This window comes from Rana temporaria, chromosome 4, assembly GCF_905171775.1.
Source record: "Rana temporaria chromosome 4, aRanTem1.1, whole genome shotgun sequence".
NCBI lineage: Eukaryota > Metazoa > Chordata > Amphibia > Anura > Ranidae > Rana > Rana temporaria.
The window spans coordinates 120,551,064-120,570,614 of NC_053492.1; the positions used below are offsets into that span (position 1 = coordinate 120,551,064).

Below are 19,551 nucleotides of genomic sequence, written 5' to 3' on the forward strand. Positions count from 1 at the left end.
ATGGAGGAATATTGGGGGGCTCCATCTGGATTGTTTGCTATGGCCAGCAGGCCAATAGGGACTAAACCTGGACTGCTTGCCCTGCAGTTTGACTGGCGAGTGCCTCTTAATTGTGGAGCAAGGTGTCAGTTCCCCCACCCGACTGTGTTCCCTGTGCTTTGGCATGTTTCTAGACAGTTTTCACTTGCGGTGCCATATAGCTCCCACCAACACATTTTTTACTAGCTCATCACTATCAGAAGCTGCCTCACTAGTCTACAGAAATGTGCAGGTAGGAGCAGGCAAGCTTCAACACTAAAGAAGATGCAGCAGTTTTACCTCTCAGAATGGAGTGGGATTTGATAGTAATGGCCACGTTCTAAAGCCTGCTGCAGGTCTGTGAGCCCTCGTTCACACCGGTGCTAAATGCGATTTACAAAACATACTTGCAGTTGTATCTATTGTCTTTTAATGGCACCATCTTAATAGGTGCAATTCGAAAATAGTTCATGCACTATTTTTGGTGATTTCATGTGCGACTTGCATTGACACCTGTGCATGAAATGACAGATGTCAGCAAGCCGCAGATGCAATTGCACTGCCCTGCTACTTCGTGCTGAAGTAGCGCGATTTTCAAAGCCGCATTTCAGTGTGAATGGGGGCTAAATAGGATACTTGCAGCATTTTTATTTTATGGAATACAGTTGTTTTAACTGCAAAGCGCGTTCTAGTGGAGTCCGAGGGCCTGAGTGTGCTGACTGACAAGAATCCCAGGAACACAATCCTTGCTGGACAAATGAACAAATCCTTCAGCAAATAAAATGATTTGCGTATTAGATCTGTGTTTTTAGCGGTCTACCTGAAATTCATATTTAGTACACACAAACTAGACTGCAGAACTTCAAGAAGCAACATGGAATAGAATTAATAGATTTACTTCACAGAGCTGGATTCCTGGTCTAAGTTATCTTCGATCTTGACTGCTGTACTGCTCGTATGGAAGGAGGGAGCATTGATGTGGTCAGGTTCTGCTTTCACTGCAAAAAATTATGCAATTTAACATGAAATAACAGCATATAAAAAGTTTTCACCACATTCACACCAGTTGTGGTTAATGAACCAATAAACTTAATAAACAGTTACACCTGTTCAATATTATACATGGCACATATCAGCGTTTCTCAACCTTTTTCCAGTCGGGGTGCCCTTAAAAAGTAATTTAACTCTTGAGGCACCCCTGTCCAAGTCTTGGATTACGTTACTGTGTGTCGCGGAACACGCGCAAAATCGTGCTCGTTCCTGACACACAGACAAATGTTCTGCTCTTTAGGAGTGCCATTAATTATTAATGGTACCCCACAAATTGGCAAACATGTGGCGATTTTGATGTGGTGCAAAAAAAAAAAAAAGGGTTGGGGACTTCTTTCCTGCATTTTCTGTGGGTAGGAAAGCCCATTGAAATGAATGGGCTGCCCCACACGCAGCCACACAGGTGTGAACCAAGGGCTTGTTCACATGTCAGTTTGGAGGGGTGGTAAAACCACATGGTTGAGCTGTTTTTACCACCCCTCAAACCAGACCTACTAAGGCAGTTCTGATTTTACAGGAATGGGGGGGGGGGAAATCAGGATTAAAAGTAACACACACACACACTATATATATATATATATATATATATATATATACACACATACACATACATATACACACACACACACACATACACACACACATACACACACACACATAGATACATGTATATATGCACACAGAAGCACGCACACACGCACATGTAGACACACACACGTAAAGCCCTTTTAAAACTAATCTAGCACAGTACCTTTCAAATTTTCTCATTCAGCTGTGTACTGCACTGTAGGGGGAAGAAGAGAGCACAGCACACTTCCTCTCCTTTTACTTTTACTTTTGAGGTGTACAGTTCGGCAGAAGATCTGAAAATTGGGCTCATCAGACAGCCCTTCTCTCCCCTGATCCCGCAGTACACCTGAGGACCTCTGGCAGGCCATTGGTTGAGCAAGGCTGTCACATAGTTCCGACAATAGCAATATAAGAAAACCTAGCATTGAGGTCTGTAATACATATGTATCACAAAGGCAATGGTAAATGTACTGACAACTCAACTTTTTAGACTAACAAAGAGTAATCTAGTCTCAAATAAAACATACTTTATTGTGGCTGAGATGTGTGACAATGACCTGTTAGAGAAGAGCTGTTGGGCGCCAGACTAAGCGTGACTCTTGATGACAACACTGGTGTGGGTAGTGTGCTAGATTTCACACTGGGCAAAGATTTTATTAGGCTGGTACTAGCAGTGCCTGTGTGGTGTTGGACATGTATTTTGCTTGATGACACATTCTGTGTAGATGTACTGGAGCCTTCTGCAACCTGTGAAAACAGAGGGGTGAAAGTGAGAATCAGTCCGTAGATAAATAATGGTAAGCTACATTGCATGAATGCATTTCACTTATAATTGAACTCTTAAGGTACCTGTTGACTTGATCCACTTGCCGACAAGGATGGCAATGATGTACTTGTCGTAGTTATTACCCCACCAGCCACCCTTAGCAGTGTGGTACCAGGTTTCTGTGTTTGCGATGTTGCTGGCAATGACTTTAGAACATTTTCTGATATCTTTACTAATCCAGCTGAACCACTGTTTGCCTTAAATATGAAAGGAAAAAAAAAACAAATCCAAAAACTAGTGCTACCAGAGTTTTCAACAAGACAGCAGAAGACATATGCATGTCACTGTCCCTCTATGTTAACACCATATGCATCAGAATACATTGTTCAGTGACCCTAAATTAACTCCCAAAAAGGAATATTACTGTGCTATGCATGTCAGATAAAAATGTTGATCATGATACCTCGGAATGTTACATTGTTCCGCATTGAAAAACTCAACTCTGGCTCATGCATAAACAAGCCAGTTCCAAACCAAAATTACTTTTTGTGATTGGGAATTTTTCTTAAAAATTTTCAGAAATGATTACTGAGCAGTTGTGTAGCAGTTAACAATTTTCAGTACATGAATGTAAACCAACTTAAAATTCAGTGAAGTAGCAAACCCAAGCATAAGGTGTGCTTTCCAGCACCTGATAATTAGAAAAGAATTACGTGCATTGGTCACAACCAATTAGAAATAAACCATTACCTGTGCAATCAGTGTGCTCTTTTGTCCAGCAGTTATTTTTATTGTTTGCTGACCCTGTGTAGATGATCCACCACTGCCCTGAACCACAACATTTGAGCTGGTTGGCTTTCCAGATGTCTGTGGCGATGGCTGTCCAACTAAAAAGGTGCCCTGTTAAACAAAGATGAACAAAACTAAGCACTGTTGGCAACAAAATAAACAGAAGCCATAGTAAATGCGGAGTCCTTTCCATGGGGCAATATACAGACCTGAGGTGTCTGTTTCAGAATATATGATGTGTAGGTGAGATGTTGGGGTAGCCCTGTAGATGTTCCTGCTGTGCTAGAGCCACCACTGCTGGATGCTCCCGACTGCAGATCTTAAATATACGTTAGAGATTACTTTACATTACATATTAATACAAATAGAAGACAAAACATTTGTACAAAAACAGAATGCAATACCAAATGATGTAAACTACTGTATCACTCAGAGATGAATGCCTCCTTATGCAAGAACTCAAAAACAAACATGGCATATGTGATGCTATCCAACAGATATGATTTACCTCTTTTCAAGTTTTATAAATCATTTAAATAACAAGTCATTTTTCAGGTTAAATATTCCCCGTTTTATCTGTAAAGTGTTACTAAACTCAGGACCCTGCATTCACTATTTCTGGTCTCCCACAGTACACAGAACATGGACAGTCTTATGACTTCCATTACTGTCAGGTTTAAAGCTTGCAGGAGGAGTTTTCATTTTCCTCCGACTGTCCTATGAGGATGCATGACCCCTGACCCTCTGTCTGGACTCCCGATTGTCCCTGTGCCGATCACATCCACCTTACCAAACTGAGCATGTGGAGAGTGCCTCCAAGGCTCTGTTCTTTCAGCAAATGGATTGGGGACAGCAAAAGAAGAGGAGGATCAGAAAAGACAGGATCAAACAGCCTTTTTACACAATTCAGAGGACTAAACCCTTAGGTTCCATAGTATGTATAACAAGCATGCTTTACTGTATATACAGACTAATTTTACTGCTGTGGGTTTAGTAACACTTTCACCGAATGTCACAGAAAAAAAATAAAATACAAAAATAAAAATAAAATAATGAGCCCCTGGTGCCTTTTGCATCCTTGCATGTATGGTCATATAGATTACTTTACCAAACGCTCAAATGCAATATAATTGGTGACCCTCTCTAAAGCAAGCTTTAACAAAACATTTCACAAATATTTCGGAACCTTGTAAATTCTGTGTACGAGCAAACATAAAATGTCAATAAATAAAATTAGCCAAATTATTATACGATTTCACAAGTGTATTCTCTGATCAATAATACAAACATGTCCTTTTGCCAATACAACATTTGTCATATACATTATAAATAAATATGATGTGTACATACAGGGCCTATACTTCTAGAATGTTACACTTACTTGCAGTATTAGCAGCTCTCAGGATTGCGCCTTGAGGTATAAGCAACAGCTTTCCTTTACCAGAAGTGCTCTTGCTGTTGGTGGTGAGGTATAATTTGGTGCCAGGAGGTAGATTTGCCAAGTTACCTAGGTTTGTGGATGGTAGCTGTAGAGTTGCCATTACTGTGAAAATTAAAATACAATAAGTTATATCACTTCCAAAAAAAGAAGAAACATTAGGAACTGTAAGAATGTAACATGAAAAAAAGCAGTCACTACCAAGACAACGTTATCTCTTTCAATGATTTTAATTCATCTTGATTTCCAGAAATTGATTGCAATTGCTTAAAATGTTTAGTGTGAAAAACACAGTGGAACATACTGCCTTTATTGTCAGTCATGGACAAAGTGTTAAAAAAGGATGGCAGACACCACTAATACTTGTATTAAATTGGATGCTGAAAGGGGGTGGGAAAATGTTAGGCGAACAGGTTTAACATTCTGGACTCTGTGTAAGACTGTAAAAGCCTACATAGGGGTTTATTTACTAAAGGCAAATCCACTTTGCACTACTTAAAAGTGCACTTGGGAGTGCAGTCGCTGTAAATCTGAGGGGTAGATCTGAAATGAGGGGAAGCTCTGCTGATTTTATTATCCAATCATGTGCAAGCTAAAATTCCAAGATTACTCATATCAAATCTAAGCTTTAACAAACACATTTTTTTTTTTTTTTTTTTTAAAACAAAATATAAGATATATGTTATACCTTGCATTACAAAAAGAGATAGTATCAATTATTATAGAAGATTTTATGAAACTTTTTTTTTTTTTTTTTAAGTGATTTCAAGAGAAATTAATGAACCAGAAAGAGTTCATTCATTTTAGCATGGTAGAGTGTAGGGAACTTAAAGTTTGCACCCATTTCTATATTTTTAGCTCTTTTATGACATTCTACAGGTGTGAAGTTTGTACACCAACATCTCTATGCCTGTCATTTGTTGGAAATAAATATAGAGAACATAATTTTTGCAACCTCACACATTGTCAGCAGTAAGGAGAGGATCCCCCAATTAACCTCCACCTAACACCAAGTCATTGACTTTTTTTTCTTCCATTTAAAGAAGTGCAGGAAAAAATCTGCTGGAATATAAAGAGTACCTGTACAAGGGTACAAAGAGTACAAGGTGGTGTATGTCACTTCCTGAATCTCCTTCTTTTGTTTACAATGTACTAGTTCACTGAGCCTGAATAGTATTGCATTCTGAGAGCAGAGGGGTACAGCTCTCATGCACAATAGCCACTCTGCCCGACATTCCTCTAGCCCTGGTTAACAGAAAGCTTTGGATTTTGTGAATGGGTTCAGACAATTAGCAGAGGGTCCTGAGGTGCGGCAGCAAAAGACGCCATGGCTGCTGTGTAGGGCACCAGGAGCTAGACAATCGGTGCACCAAAAATACAGCGATAGCTATACTCTCAGCGCTTAGTGAAACAGTAAATTGTAAAGAAAATACAAATACAAATACACCTCTAGGAGGTGGCACACCAAAAAAAACTCTTTGGAGTTATAAAAAGTTAAAATAATTAACACGACCCCCGGCTGATGTGTGAGCGAAGATCTGTGGCCATGTTCCCTGCCACCCCTGACCAATTGCATACCGGTGGGTGGGTCTGCATGCAACTCCCCCCCCTCCTCCGGGGGGGCATGCGACTAGAGGGATTAATTCCTCACCCCCCCCCCTTCTGTATCCTCGACCGCCTTTCCCCTTCCTATCTCATTCCTTTCCTCGTTACACTTCCGATCTGTCTCTCTAACCCCGAACTTCCTACATGACCCCCGTCTGGGGGTCCTCCCGAATAAAAAAGAAAATGGTGGGGCCGGTTGCGCGGTTCGGACATATTGCTATGATGTCTACCACAGGATGGGGAGCTCTCCCCCCCCCTTCTTTGAGAGCCGCCGCAGGCTTGTTGCACGCGGCGGCCTTCGGGCGCTCCCCGGGGACGCGGACGCAATTAGGCGCTGGCGGTCCATGGGGGGTACCTGAAGGGAGGTTAGCGATGGCTTTTATACAGGGGTCCTCAAACTATGGCCCTCCAGTTGTTCAGGAACTACAATTCCCATCATGCCTAGCCATGTCAGTGAATGTCAGAATCTTGCAATGCCTCATGGGATGTGTAGTTCCACAACAGCTGGAGGGCCGTAGTTTGAAGATTCCTGCTTTTATACATTATGTTCTGCTGTTGTGTAATTTATACATTGCGCGTACTGTGTGTACTATTGTGTTTATTTTTGTCGGCCCGCGCGGCCTTGTCCCTGTTTTACAAATAAAAAATAAATAAAATAATTAACACTAATCAGCATTGATGAGCAGAATATTTTGACAATACCTGGCCCCTGGGTTCCGGTTTTTGCTGATACAGTAGATGTAACTTGTGCCTTTGTCAAGTTTTGTGAGGATTGTGTTAAAACGCTGGCACTTCCACTGCTAACAACAGCTTTGGCCACACCTTGAGCTACCATCTGTTTGGCTCCCACTGCCTTGGCAGCTGTAGAGCCGGATTTGGCAACAAGGATCTGCCCACCACTTATAGTCACAGATGGTTTAATTGATGCTGGCACAGCAGATCCAACAGGAATTCCAACAACCTAAAGCAAAAAAAGATATTAAAAATAAGCCCAAAAATATCTTTAAGAAACTAAAACAAAAAAAAAACAAAAAAAAAAGGATATAGTTTACATACAAACAAAATGTTATGCCTTAAAATGCGTTACTAATCAATTTTGCTGTTCGCATTTTTATGCACTGCAGCACACTGAGGAGGTAAACAGGCAGTATTAACTTTAACCTATATGGTTCTGGCACTGTGTGCTGTGGGCGGTCCACTGATGTCGTCATGTACTTTGCAGGGCTATTAACCCTGCACTGTATGTGAAATAGATGTGTGACCACGGCCCCAATTGTAAGAGTACATTCTGTCTAGTTCCCAGAATTCAACTTTAATAGACTAACTTCTGCTAAATAGACATAATATAACAGCTTGCATTTTTTAAATAAGTGTGCTAAAGATGCTGGGTCTCACAACGAATGTCATCATTGCTACAAGTAATTTGAAGTTCATCTAAAGCCGGTTTAATAGCTGCACACCTAGGACCAAATTGCCCTACAGCCAACAGCTACAGTTCTTCATCTGTTATCACAATTCCTTTAATTACCTTAGCCCCCTCAGGATTGCCAAGATTCTTTTGGGGTGACACGGCAATCATCTGGTTACCCTTCACAGTTACAATTTGTTGGGCTGATGGTTGCGATGTTGAAGGAATTTCTTGCTGCTGCTGAGTTTCAACAGGCTCTTGTTTTATGATCACCTGATAATTAAAAAATAAATACATCAAAATATTTTTTCAGTTCCAGCAGATACATTAATGATTAGAACGGTGTACAGAAACGTACTGAGAACTAGTTAAGAGATAATGGACATTTAAGTGATTGCTTAAATATGAAAAAGTTTGTTGGGTTACTTCCCTTACAAGGTCCAAAAAATATAAAACAGCTAAGGGGTACACAGCCATGTGATCAATATAATTAGATGCATTACCAGTTGTGGACACAAGGTGTGATGCACATGCCCAAAAAAACAAATCAATGCACACAGGGCATGTACAGTACCTTGTCATGCCTCTCTTCCACTGCACTTGCTGTGATGTGTAAAGTTGATGTGTAAAAGCAGCAGCTGTAGAATGTAGGCTGCTACCGTTTCGATTGGAGGATTTTTTGATAAATGTGCGCTGCCTCACTTGTCAGTGTCGGGGCGCTTATAACCCAGCTAGCGCCGATGAAGAGGTTAAATGCGCCCGTGTAGCACCGCTGCAGAAGCGCTTTGCAGGTGCTTTGGCAGCAGTGCCCATACATTTTAATGGGCAGTAGTGGTGGAGGAGCGGTATGCACCCCTCCAAAGATGCTGCTTGCAGGACCTTTTTTTTAACATCCTGCCAGCGCACTGCCTCAGTGTGAAAGCCCTCAGGCGTTCACACAGACTGTAGGGGAGCCATTTTGCAGGCACATTACAGGTGCTATTTTTAGTCCAAAAGCGCCTGAAAAACAGGGGTCCAAATGTTAGATTTTATGAGATGAAGGGGAAATAAAAAAAATAAAAAAATAAAAAAAAATCGGCCTAACATATAGGGCCAATAAAAAAAAAAAAATCAGCATCATATATCGGCCACCGCAAATTCTAAATATCGTCATCAGCCAGAGAAAAACCCATATCGGTCGACCTCTAACCATGGCTTGACTCTCAAATCCATTTTGGATATACAAGCAGAGTTTGACTCACAGTCACTTCTTCAAGTATTTACAGCCAAGACACGCCCTTCAGACACAATCACAATATACCTGGCTTAAACTGACTGACGGCCCCATTCACACCTGAGCATAGCGTTTTTAAGCAGAAAGTCCAGCAATTTTACAGCATTTTTGCCATGATTTTGTACAGGTCAAAAGGTCACCAATGTAAAAAGCAGGAAAACGCCTGTATTCTTCCTAAAAAAAAAAAAGTTTGAGAACTGGTTTGAACTTCAGGCGTTTTGGAGCTTCTGGCTTCAGGCATTTTGGAGTGGAGATGTGAACCATCTCCATAGAGAATAATAGATTTTTTTCCCCTCCAGCATTTTGTAGTTTCAGGCTTCAAGCTACAAAATGCTCAGGTGTGAATGGGGCCCAATACAGGAGTTCCTTTTGAAAAGTGATGAAAAGGGAATTATCTCAAGAAGCTATAACATTCTTCTCAATGCTATACAGCTTCCAAATTACTTTGCCGGCGGGGTTGGGAAAAAGATAAAGGTGTTATGGACAAGGTGACATGGGATCTCTGCCTGGCCTCCGCCCCATTAGTGTCGGTATGAGCGTCTCAGAAATGATCCTACTTGTACTTGCTACACAGGGTCTATAGAAAGCCTTTACAACTTCATAGATGGGGGAATCGTAATACCCCCCTATGCCTAAAATGCGAGAGATCATGAAGACCTTGTCCATATGCTTTGGAGATGTCCCAAACTCTGCCGTTACTGGATGGAGGTCCTTGATGTGATCTCTCAAGTATTTATGTTTAATATCCCACGTACCCCTATTGTATGCATGTTGGGTGCACTGGAGGAGGAGTCCTCAACTCCACAACTACACAATGCAGTTCTGCGATTCCTGTAGATAGCACGTAAACTAATTGCACAATATTGGATCGTTTCCAGGGTGCCTACCAGAGGGCAATGGGTGGAACAGGTAAGTAAATTACTGATACGGGAGAAGTTGACATACAAACATTAATCCATGTGGCAATCCTGGCTGGATGTTCCGGGACTGGCACCACACCAGTTAGAGACAGGCTCCTTCAGGTGTGAAACTCTTCTGGGGACTCGGAAAAAGAGAATGACTATGTTCTATATAGAACGTAATCCCGTAATAGTTTTGCTGACTTAGTAGGTCATGTTTGACAATGGTCAGGGCTCTGAGGATTTGGTTAGGCCGGAACGTTAGGTGTCTCAGTTATACTATGTTATGTACATGTCAGTCTTTAATGTCTTGGTTTATTTTATTTTTTAGTATGTACGATATTGGTTGACAGATAATCATTGTATACGAATTCTAGGTCATTTTCTGATAGGCACTGCTATGCTCTTTTTCTATTGTATACTGATTGGCATGTATTATGGAAAAAAACTTTTTTCTGATAAAAAGAAGAAGAAGAAGAAGAAGAGATAAATATATACAAAGGAACAATACGGTTTCATTAATCTGCAGATGAAATTAATGAGCTTGACCTGCATATACCAGTTCAAGTGGAACTAAACTCTGTTTTTTCTTTTCTCTCATCTGGGAGGAGAACCTCTCAGTTAAGCGCATGGGCCTCCTGCCACTTCCTGCCTACATGCTTGTGGTAACCGCAGGTTGATCCCAAGAAGTAAGTGCTACATAAATCTTTTGCTCTCAGGCCTCGTACACACGACTGAGGAACTCGTCGGGCGAAACACATCGTTTTCCTCGTCGAGTTCCTTGTTAGGCTTGTCGAGGAACTTGACAAGCTTGCTTTGCGTACACACTGTCAAGACAAAATCTCCTCGTTCTCAAACGCGGTGACATACAACACATACAACGGCAGGGGAAGTTCGATTCCACTGGCACAACCCTTGGGGCTGGTTTTGCTAATCTCATGTGTTTGTGTGTTAAGTAAAAGTTTGTCAAGAGACGATTTGCACTTTTCAGTCCATTACAGCTTTAAAAATGTGTTATCTCCATTACAAATGCTACTTTTACTCCCGTCTCATACTTTATTCTGAACAAGCGCAGGTTTCTTAGCATACACACGCTCGAGTTTCTCGTCGAAAACCAGCCCGACGAGGAACACGACGAGCAAATTCAGACTCCCGTAGAGGAAAAAGAGAACTTGCTCTCTTTTTTGCTCGTCGAGTTCCTCGACAGTTTCCTCCATGAAAAACGTACACACGACCGGTTTCCTCGGCAAAAAAGCTCTCCCACCAAGTTTCTTGATGGATTCTGCCGAGGAAATCGGTCGTGTGTACAAGGCCTTACTCAAAATGGTCACGGCTAAAAATGCTAGGGGGGGGGGGGGGGGGGCGTTTTTCAAAGTGATTTCTCAGCAAAATAAAGCTTGGAGACATGGATGGATGGGGGAGTTTGTTTTGAATATCAAAAATTAATTAAAATAAATAGTGTTTTAAAGCGGGGGTTCACAGCCGAGTTGTTAGAATGACATTAGGCTGTTTTTTTTTTTAATTTCCTTGCCGTACATACCGTTATATATATATATATATATATATATATATATGTTCACCGTGGCTTCCGGGTATGTAATCTGCGGGACTGGGCGTTCCTAATTGATTGACATGCTTAAGACCGGCGCATACAGCGCGTCACGAGTTGCCGAAAGAAGCCGAACGTCGGTGCGCAGGCGCAGTATAGAGCCGACTCGCAGTCCGGCTTCTTTCGGCAACTCGTGACGCGCTGTATGCGCCGGTCGGAAGCATGACAATCAATTAGGAACGCCCAGTCCCGCATATTACATACCCGGAAGCCGCGGTGATATATATATATATATATAAATAAAACGGTATGTACGGCAAGGAAATTAAAAAAACTGCCTAATGTCATTCTAACAACTCGGCTGAATGTAATGTTAAAAACATTTTTTGGGGTGAACCCCCGCTTTAAGTTTGTGGTTCTTAGATTTAGTTCTGTTTTAAAGCAACCTGACAATTAAAAAATATATATATATATATTACACTTCTGTATAGAAGTCAATGCAAGTCGCCCCCAAAGTCGTACAAGAACCTTTTTCTAAGTCGCAGCGACTTTCGTCGCTCCTATTAGAACGGTTCTATTGAATAGAATAAGATGCGACTTGTCAGGCGGCTGAGTCGCCTGACTAGTCGCCCGAGTGTGAACCGGCTCCTATTTTCATTGTCGATTGTTTCGATTTTTTACCTTTGCATCAAAAAATAATTTGTTCATAACTATTGAATGCTTTGTACCAGAAACCTAATTTTACTGTCAATTTAATAGGTATATTCAGGCCTTGTGTACACATATGGGGTTGATTTACTCAAACTGGAAAGTGCAATATCGGGTGCAGCTCTGCATGGTAGCCAACCAGCTTCTAACTTCAGCTTGTTCAATTAAAGAGAAGCTCCAGGCACACACCAAGAAAATAAAATTCAGCAGCTACACATACTGTAGCTACTGACTTTTAATATAAGGACACTCACCTGTCCAGGGGATCCAGCGATGTCCTCCCCCAAACCGATTCTTCAATCGGCTTCGGATGCAGGCGCTGGTATCTCAAGTAAAGAAAACAGGTGCCTTGCGGCTTCACAGACTGTTTCCTACTGCGCATGCTTGTGAATGGTCCCCTAGTCTTCTGGGACCTATGAGGTGTCCCAGAAGACTGCAGGGAAAGGTGGGGGGTTAGTCGAACCTACGCCTCAGATCACTGCGGCACATCTGACCGAAAGTGGGAGCGGATACCTGTCAGAACCAGGTACCCACTCCCCTTCAGCAGAATTCCCCCTTTTGGGTGAAGTTCCGATTTAAAGTGAATGTAAAGGCAGAATTTTTTTTTTTTTTTTTTATCTTGATGCATTCTATGCATCAAGATAAAAAGCCTTCTGTGTGTAACAGCCCCCCTAATACTTACCTGAGCCCCATCTAGATCCAGCGATGTTGTAGAATTGGCTCGGCTGCCCGGTACTCCCCTTCTCATTGGCTGAGACAGCAGCGTGGCACGATTGGCTCCCGCTGCTGTCAGTGAGGAGACAAGGGGGCAGGGCAGGGACAGACCACAGCTCCATGTCTGAATGGACACAGGGACCTGTGGCTCGGGTGCCCCCATGCTTGCTGTGGGGGCACTGAACAGAAGGGAGGGGCTAGGAGAGCCAGCGTGTGACCTGAGAAGAGGAGGATACGGGCTGCTCTGTGCAAAACCATTACACAGGGCAGGTAAATAAAACAGGTTTGTTATTTTTAACTGACTAAAAAAAAAAAAAAAAAAAGACACACACCACACAACTTTACAATCACTTTAAGCTTTGACAAAAAATCTGGAAGCCGATTGGGTACTTTACAAAGCTGCACTCTCCAGTTTTAGTAAAGTGGCAAAAATGCAGTAAAAAGCTGCATTTTACATGGGCATCATTGCATTTAGTAGAATGCTCTATTACATAGCAGGTGTACTGGTGTGAAAGCTGAGCAGATTAAACCAGGGAACTAGAGCTTCCATGATACAGTATATGATTTCTTCCTATGCAAAAGACATGGCACCTCTACTAACACACATCCATTTACAGTCACCACACAGCACGCTTTGATTTAACAGCCATCACCAATGTGTCCTGTTAGGAACTTTCCTTTCCCTTCCAGTTTTAACGTTGGCTCATTTTTGCTTTTCCTTCACTTTCAGTCCCAATGCCAATGACCACAAGGACAAATAGAGAAGGTATAACTTCCCAAAGGGGACACTAAAACCATCAGAGGTTTGTGAATTGTCAAACTGGAAGTTCACACAAGTATACTCATTAACTGGATAAATGGGAACCTTCACTAACATACCTTTGTGAAAGCACCAAGTCCTCCAGCCACAGGTTTGGGGCTCTGCGATTTTGAGTGACTTCCAATAGGACAAAGTGGAGGCATTGCAGCAAACAGAGTTTCCTCCTGCTTCAAAAAAAAAAAAAAAAAAAGATATATATATATATATATATATATATATATAATACAGAACACAAAACTATTTATATACCCCCCAACATTACCACACATTAAAAATAGAGCTGGTATGCTGTAGTGGAGTGAAAAAGTTGTAAATTTAAGAAACATTTCTTCTTCTGATTCCCTCCATGACAAACAAGAGATTACCTGCAAAAGAATGGCAGAATGTTTCGACAAACTGGAAAAATATTACCAAAATATCCTGGGATTGCCCAGTGTGTGGAGATTGTCCAACTTCATAAACAGGCAAAAACTGCTGGAAATAATAATTTCCTGAGGAAAAAATCTAAGATGAAATTTGTAATAAAGGCATTTACAATCAGGACATGATTAGAAGACCTTACCATACCTACATGGATCAACTGGTGTCTTAGACTAAAATAGGTAGAGAAAAACACAGTTGTCATGGTATAAGACTAACTATTCTTGCCCATAATGCAGGGCTCGACAAAACCCGGGCGCCCGGTCGCAATTGCGACAAGAAATTGTGACCTAGTGCCCGTCGCCCACCAGTAATTGAGGCCGCGGCTTTCACAGAAGGAAGCTTAGGCCGCGGCCTCAATTACCGGACGGCGCGGTAATTGAGGCCGCGGCTTTGCGGCCTTCTGCAGCCCTCAGCTTCCTTCTGTGATCTGGCGCCATCTTCTGGTGGCCGTTTGGCATTTCTACAGTTCTAATGTGTTTTTTCACTATTTTCACTGCCATCTCCTTCCCTCTAATTAGAACCCCCAAACATTATATATATTTTTTATTCTAACACCCTAGAGAATAAAATGGCAGTCGTTGCAACACTTTTTGTCACACCATATTTGCGCAGCGGTCTTACAAGCACACTTTTTCAGGGGAAAAAATACACCTTTTTAAATCAAAAAATAAAACGGTAAAGTTAGCCCAATTTGTTTTTATATTGTGAAAGATAATGTTACGCCAAGTAAATTGATACCCAACATGTTATGCTTCAAAATTGCGTCCGCTCGTGGAATGGCGACAAACTTTTACCCTTTAAAATCTCCATAGACGACTTTTAAAAAATTCTACAGCTTGCATGTTTTGAGTTACAGAGGAGGTCTAGGGCTAGAATTATTGCTCTTGCTCCAACGATCGCGGCAATATCTCACATGTGTGGTTTGAATACAGTTTACATATGCGGGCACTACTCACGTACGTGTTCGCTTCTGCGCGCGAGCTTGGCGGGATGGGCGCATTTTCTGGCTTCTAGATTCCAAGCAAATTTGTCAAACCCTGCCATAATGGCAATCATGTTCTTGCTACAAGGCACACACAGTGCCATAAGAAATATATAAAAGGGTTCACCATATATGTTTCTTAGATCAAGTTAACAAAACAATTAAAGTGGTAGTAAGATCCTGAAATGTAAACTCTGCTGACAGACAGGGTTTTTATAACCCGAAGAGAGCCTAGATGGCCTGTCAGCAGGTATTGCAATCGGAGCGGCTCAGACCCCATTTATGGCCTGCTCTCTGTGACACGGTGATGCACATGTGGGAGGAGAGTGACATTATCTGTTACCCAACCATTCAAGAGGCTGAAGATAGCTACCTGAAAGACCGGGTGAAGACAGAAGCCGCCGGGGACCAGCGAGAGGCGTGACAACACAGTGCTGGATGGCTCCATATGCAGGCATGTCTGTCATAATGTACTAGTATGCAGTGCATATTAGTACATTAGGACCTAAAATTGCACGAGGGACCATTTTATTTTTAATCAACAAGAATTTACTACTGCTTCAAGAAGATTATCAAACACTTTGGGGACTCACACAGAGATAAAAGCATGAAAGCATGTATACTTAATTGTCCAAAAACAAAGTGGAAGTAGAGTCAAATACTTGCCAGGCCTCAACCTACTCCCACCCCCATTCTAAGGCTATTCCATCTACCCTGTAAACAAAAGATGTCTGTACTTACCAATCTGAAGCTGCTCAGGTGTGGTCACATGATCAGGTCCCAGCACCAGCTTCAGTGAAAAGAGATGGTCGACAGTGGCTGCAGAGCCTAGGAGAGGATGTCATACACAGACTAACTATGAGGAATCTGTTGTTGGCTGTCCTTAAAGCCCCTTTCACACTTGTGCAACTTCAAAGTTGCCCAGGTGCGCAGGCCCCCCCGCCCCAAAGAACCCCCCCTCGGTTGAGGGCATTCGGGCTGGTAAGGTTCGAGGCTGGGTGCTCTGATAAGGGTCTGGTATAGATTTTGGGGGGCTCCCCTTAAAATCCATACCAGACCGATGGGCCTGATAAGCTCTTGGAGGGGGAACCCATGCCGGTTTAAAAAAAGATAAAAAATAGGCGTGGAGTTCCCCTTTAAGATCAGAGCACAAGTCGCATGCCAAAGTCGGATCTGTTAATACGGGGATCCGACTTTCGAAAAAAAGCAGTGCAGGGACTACTTTGAAGTCGGCATGACAAAGTCGTGCTAATATGAATGGTAGTCATTAAAAATCATGGAGAATAATGTGACTTTGCAGTCTCAAATCGTGGGACAAGGCATATAAGGGGCCTTGATCTACGCTGAACCAGATCATGTGACCAGACTGGAGCTTCCTCAGGATTAAATAAGTGTACAGATATTTCCTTTCACAGGGTAGATAGAATAGGCTTAGAATGGGGAAGCAAGTAGAACACCCCAAACCGAATGCCAGATCACCTGTGGATTTGGAGCACAATTGGTGAGGGGGTTATTTAACAGACCAATAAAAGAGGAAAAAAAAAAAAACAGACATTGGATTTACATAAAATAGTATTTAAGGGAAAACTGGTTTGCAACCGAGATGCATTTTTTACCAAGCTTATTATGTGTTAATGCTAAATGCCCAATGCTTGTATAAAGAAATTGAAGCCACGTACATTAAACACTGAACACTGCTGATCTTCACAATCCATTTCAAAATTCAAACGTGGAGTTACAAATCATTCAAAAGATGCTTCACAATATGAGGCAGAAACAAAAACACAAACACACATTTAAAGTGGTTTAAAGTGGTTGAATACCCAAATTTTACACTTTTACCTACATGTAATAAGGCTTACCTGTAGGTAAAAATAAAATCTCCTAAACCTGTACAGTTTAGGAGATATTCCCTACGCATGCAGCCTCTGACGTCACGGCGCATGCACTCTGAATGCCCCAGCTTAAGGTCCTACAGCATTGCCATACCTTGCCGGGAAGATAACTCTTGCGTCCATCGCGGGAGTGACATCATCGTGGCTCCGGACACTCAGAGCGCCAGACCCGCGAACCCGGAAGACACGCTGAGGGAAAGAGGTAAGCTCCCTTGGCTCCGATACAGGGGCTTCGTTCGGAGGCAAGTATTTTATAATGAGCTAGTATGCGCTGCATACTAGCTCATTATGCCTTTGCCTTGCAGAGTTTTTTTTTTTTTTTTTTTTTTAATGTGTGGGTTTACTAACGCTTTAAGACAACCCAACAACATAAATGGCCAGAAACAGAGGTTACCAAAAGCATGGTGGATGTGTTTTGGAAATGGGCGACTGGTGTTGTCAATATCAAGGTTCTATTTTATAATAAACTGCTCTTTACATTATTTTTTTCATTCGTTGTATTTTTTTTACAAATAATAATTTAATACAGGGTGCTTCCATTATACAGCATTTGAACAGGACTCTAAGAATTTGCTATTCACTTTCCAAATTACTGTATCCAACAAACTTATCATGAGCTGTGCGAGTATTGGGAGTGTCCCTTCTCTCATCATTCAGCTATGGGCAAATATGTATAGCTCACTGGTCAAAGATTCAGCAAAGGTGGTGGAGAAATTATAACATTGCACCACTTGCGATCTATCCCTATGCAGTATGAATAATAAGCCGACTAAAAAGGAGAAGAAGAAAAAGAAAAAAAAAAAACATTTTCCACACCTCTTACTAAATAATGGGCTGTCTACTATCCAAAAAGGCATAATTTGTGAGGGTATTTGTACTGTCTTGGCATTTTAGGGCCTCAATATAGGATGCCAGTACACCAGGATTGATCGATTTTTAAATGATATAATATATACACCGTATTTGCCGGTGTATAAGGCGACCGGGCGTATAAGACGACCCCCTAATTTTACAGTTTAAGATGTTTTGCCTGTACTCACCGTATAAGACTACCGCCTTTCCAAGGCTTCCAACACTTCATATTTTTCCTTCTGGAGCCATATTCTTCATTCTTGCTGGAGCCATATTCTTTTTCCTTCTTGCTGGAGCTGCATCCAATCACGGCGAGCGATGTATTCTATTAATGAATACAAAGCCTGCTTGGATTGGCAGAGGCTGTAACACCATCAGCCCGCGCCTCTCTGACTCTCAATGCCAATCCGAGCAGGCTACTGTACGTAGGCACTCGGATTGGCAGAGGTTGTTACTCCAATCCGAGCAGGCTCTCTATTCATTTGAATACATCGCTAACCGGGATTGGCTAAGCGGTATATACTGTATGTAGCCGAAGCTACATACAGTATTACCACACATCCAGCAGGCATCCCAGCAGCTGACCTGCCATATAAGACAACCCCTGCTGTTTGGACATTTTTTTTTTAAGTGTAAAAGGTAGTCTTATACACCAGCAAATACAGTATATGTATGTATATATACAGGGGTTGACAAATTTGCTTGGAATCTAGGAGCCAGCTAAAAAAGTTAGGAGCCAGAAAACGCGCCCCGTCCGGACGAGCTTGCGCGCAGAAGCGAACACATACGTGAGCAGCGACCGCATATGTAAACGGTGTTCAAACCACACATGTGAGGTATTGCCGCGATTGGTAGAGCGAGAGCAATAATTCTAGCCCTAGACCTCCTCTGTAACTCAAAACATGCAACCTGTAGAATTTTTTAAACGTCGCCTATGGAGATTTTAAAGGGTAAAAGTTTGTCGCCATTCCACGAGCGGACGTAATTTTGAAGCATGACATGTTAGGTATCAATTTACTCGGCGTAAAATTATCTTTCATAATATTAAAAAAATGGGGATAACTTTACCGTTGTTTTATTTTTTAATTAAAAAAAAAGTGTAATTTTTTCCCAAAAAAGTGCGCTTGTAAGACCGCTGCGCAAATACGTCATGACAGAAAGTATTGCAACGATCAACATTTTATTCTCTAGGGTGTTAGGATAAAAAATATATATAATGTTTGGGGGTTCTAATTAGAGGGAAGAAGATGGCAGTGAAAATAGTGAAAAATTACATTAGAATTGCTGTTTAACCACTTCGTTACTGAGCCTGTTTTTCAGATTCAGTGTTTACGAGACTAAAACAGTTTTTTTTGCTAGAATATTACTTAAAACCCCCAAACATTATATATATATTTTTTTCTAACACCCTAGAAAATAAAATGGCAGTCATTGCAATACTTTTTGTCACACCGTATTTGCGCAGCGGTCTTACAAGCGCACTTTTTTTGAAAAAAAAAAACACTTTTTTGAATTAAAAAATAAGACAATAAATTTTTCGCAATTTTTTTATATATTGTGAAAGATAATGTTACGCCAAGTAAAATGATACCCAACATGTCATGCTTAAAAATTGTGCCCGCTCGTGGCATGTTGTCAAACTTTCACCCTTAAAAATCTCGATAGGCGACGTTTAAAAAATTCTACAGGTTGCATTTTTTGAGCTACAGAGTAGGCCTAGGGCTATAATTATTGCTCTCGCTCTAACGATCGCGGAGATACCTCACTTGTGTGATTTGAACACCGTTTTCAT

General features: G+C 41.6%; 1 protein-coding gene across 7 annotated transcripts in view; it reads right to left on the reverse strand.

The window, feature by feature from the left end:
- The window catches only part of YEATS2 (YEATS domain containing 2), a 110,724-nt gene that overhangs the window by 38,884 nt on the left and 52,289 nt on the right, over window positions 1-19,551 (reverse strand). For 6 of the 7 annotated variants that reach the window (XM_040348969.1, XM_040348970.1, XM_040348971.1 and 3 more), the window contains 9 exons: window positions 13,667-13,774; window positions 7,765-7,917; window positions 6,939-7,197; window positions 4,575-4,736; window positions 3,403-3,512; window positions 3,155-3,304; window positions 2,488-2,661; window positions 2,196-2,385; window positions 917-1,016 (listed from right to left, as the gene is read on the reverse strand). In XM_040348969.1, the coding sequence (XP_040204903.1) occupies window positions 917-1,016; window positions 2,196-2,385; window positions 2,488-2,661; window positions 3,155-3,304; window positions 3,403-3,512; window positions 4,575-4,736; window positions 6,939-7,197; window positions 7,765-7,917; window positions 13,667-13,774 (1,406 nt within the window). The remainder of the gene's footprint in view (window positions 1-916; window positions 1,017-2,195; window positions 2,386-2,487; window positions 2,662-3,154; window positions 3,305-3,402; window positions 3,513-4,574; window positions 4,737-6,938; window positions 7,198-7,764; window positions 7,918-13,666; window positions 13,775-19,551) is intronic. The other variant, XM_040348972.1, reaches the window with a different exon arrangement.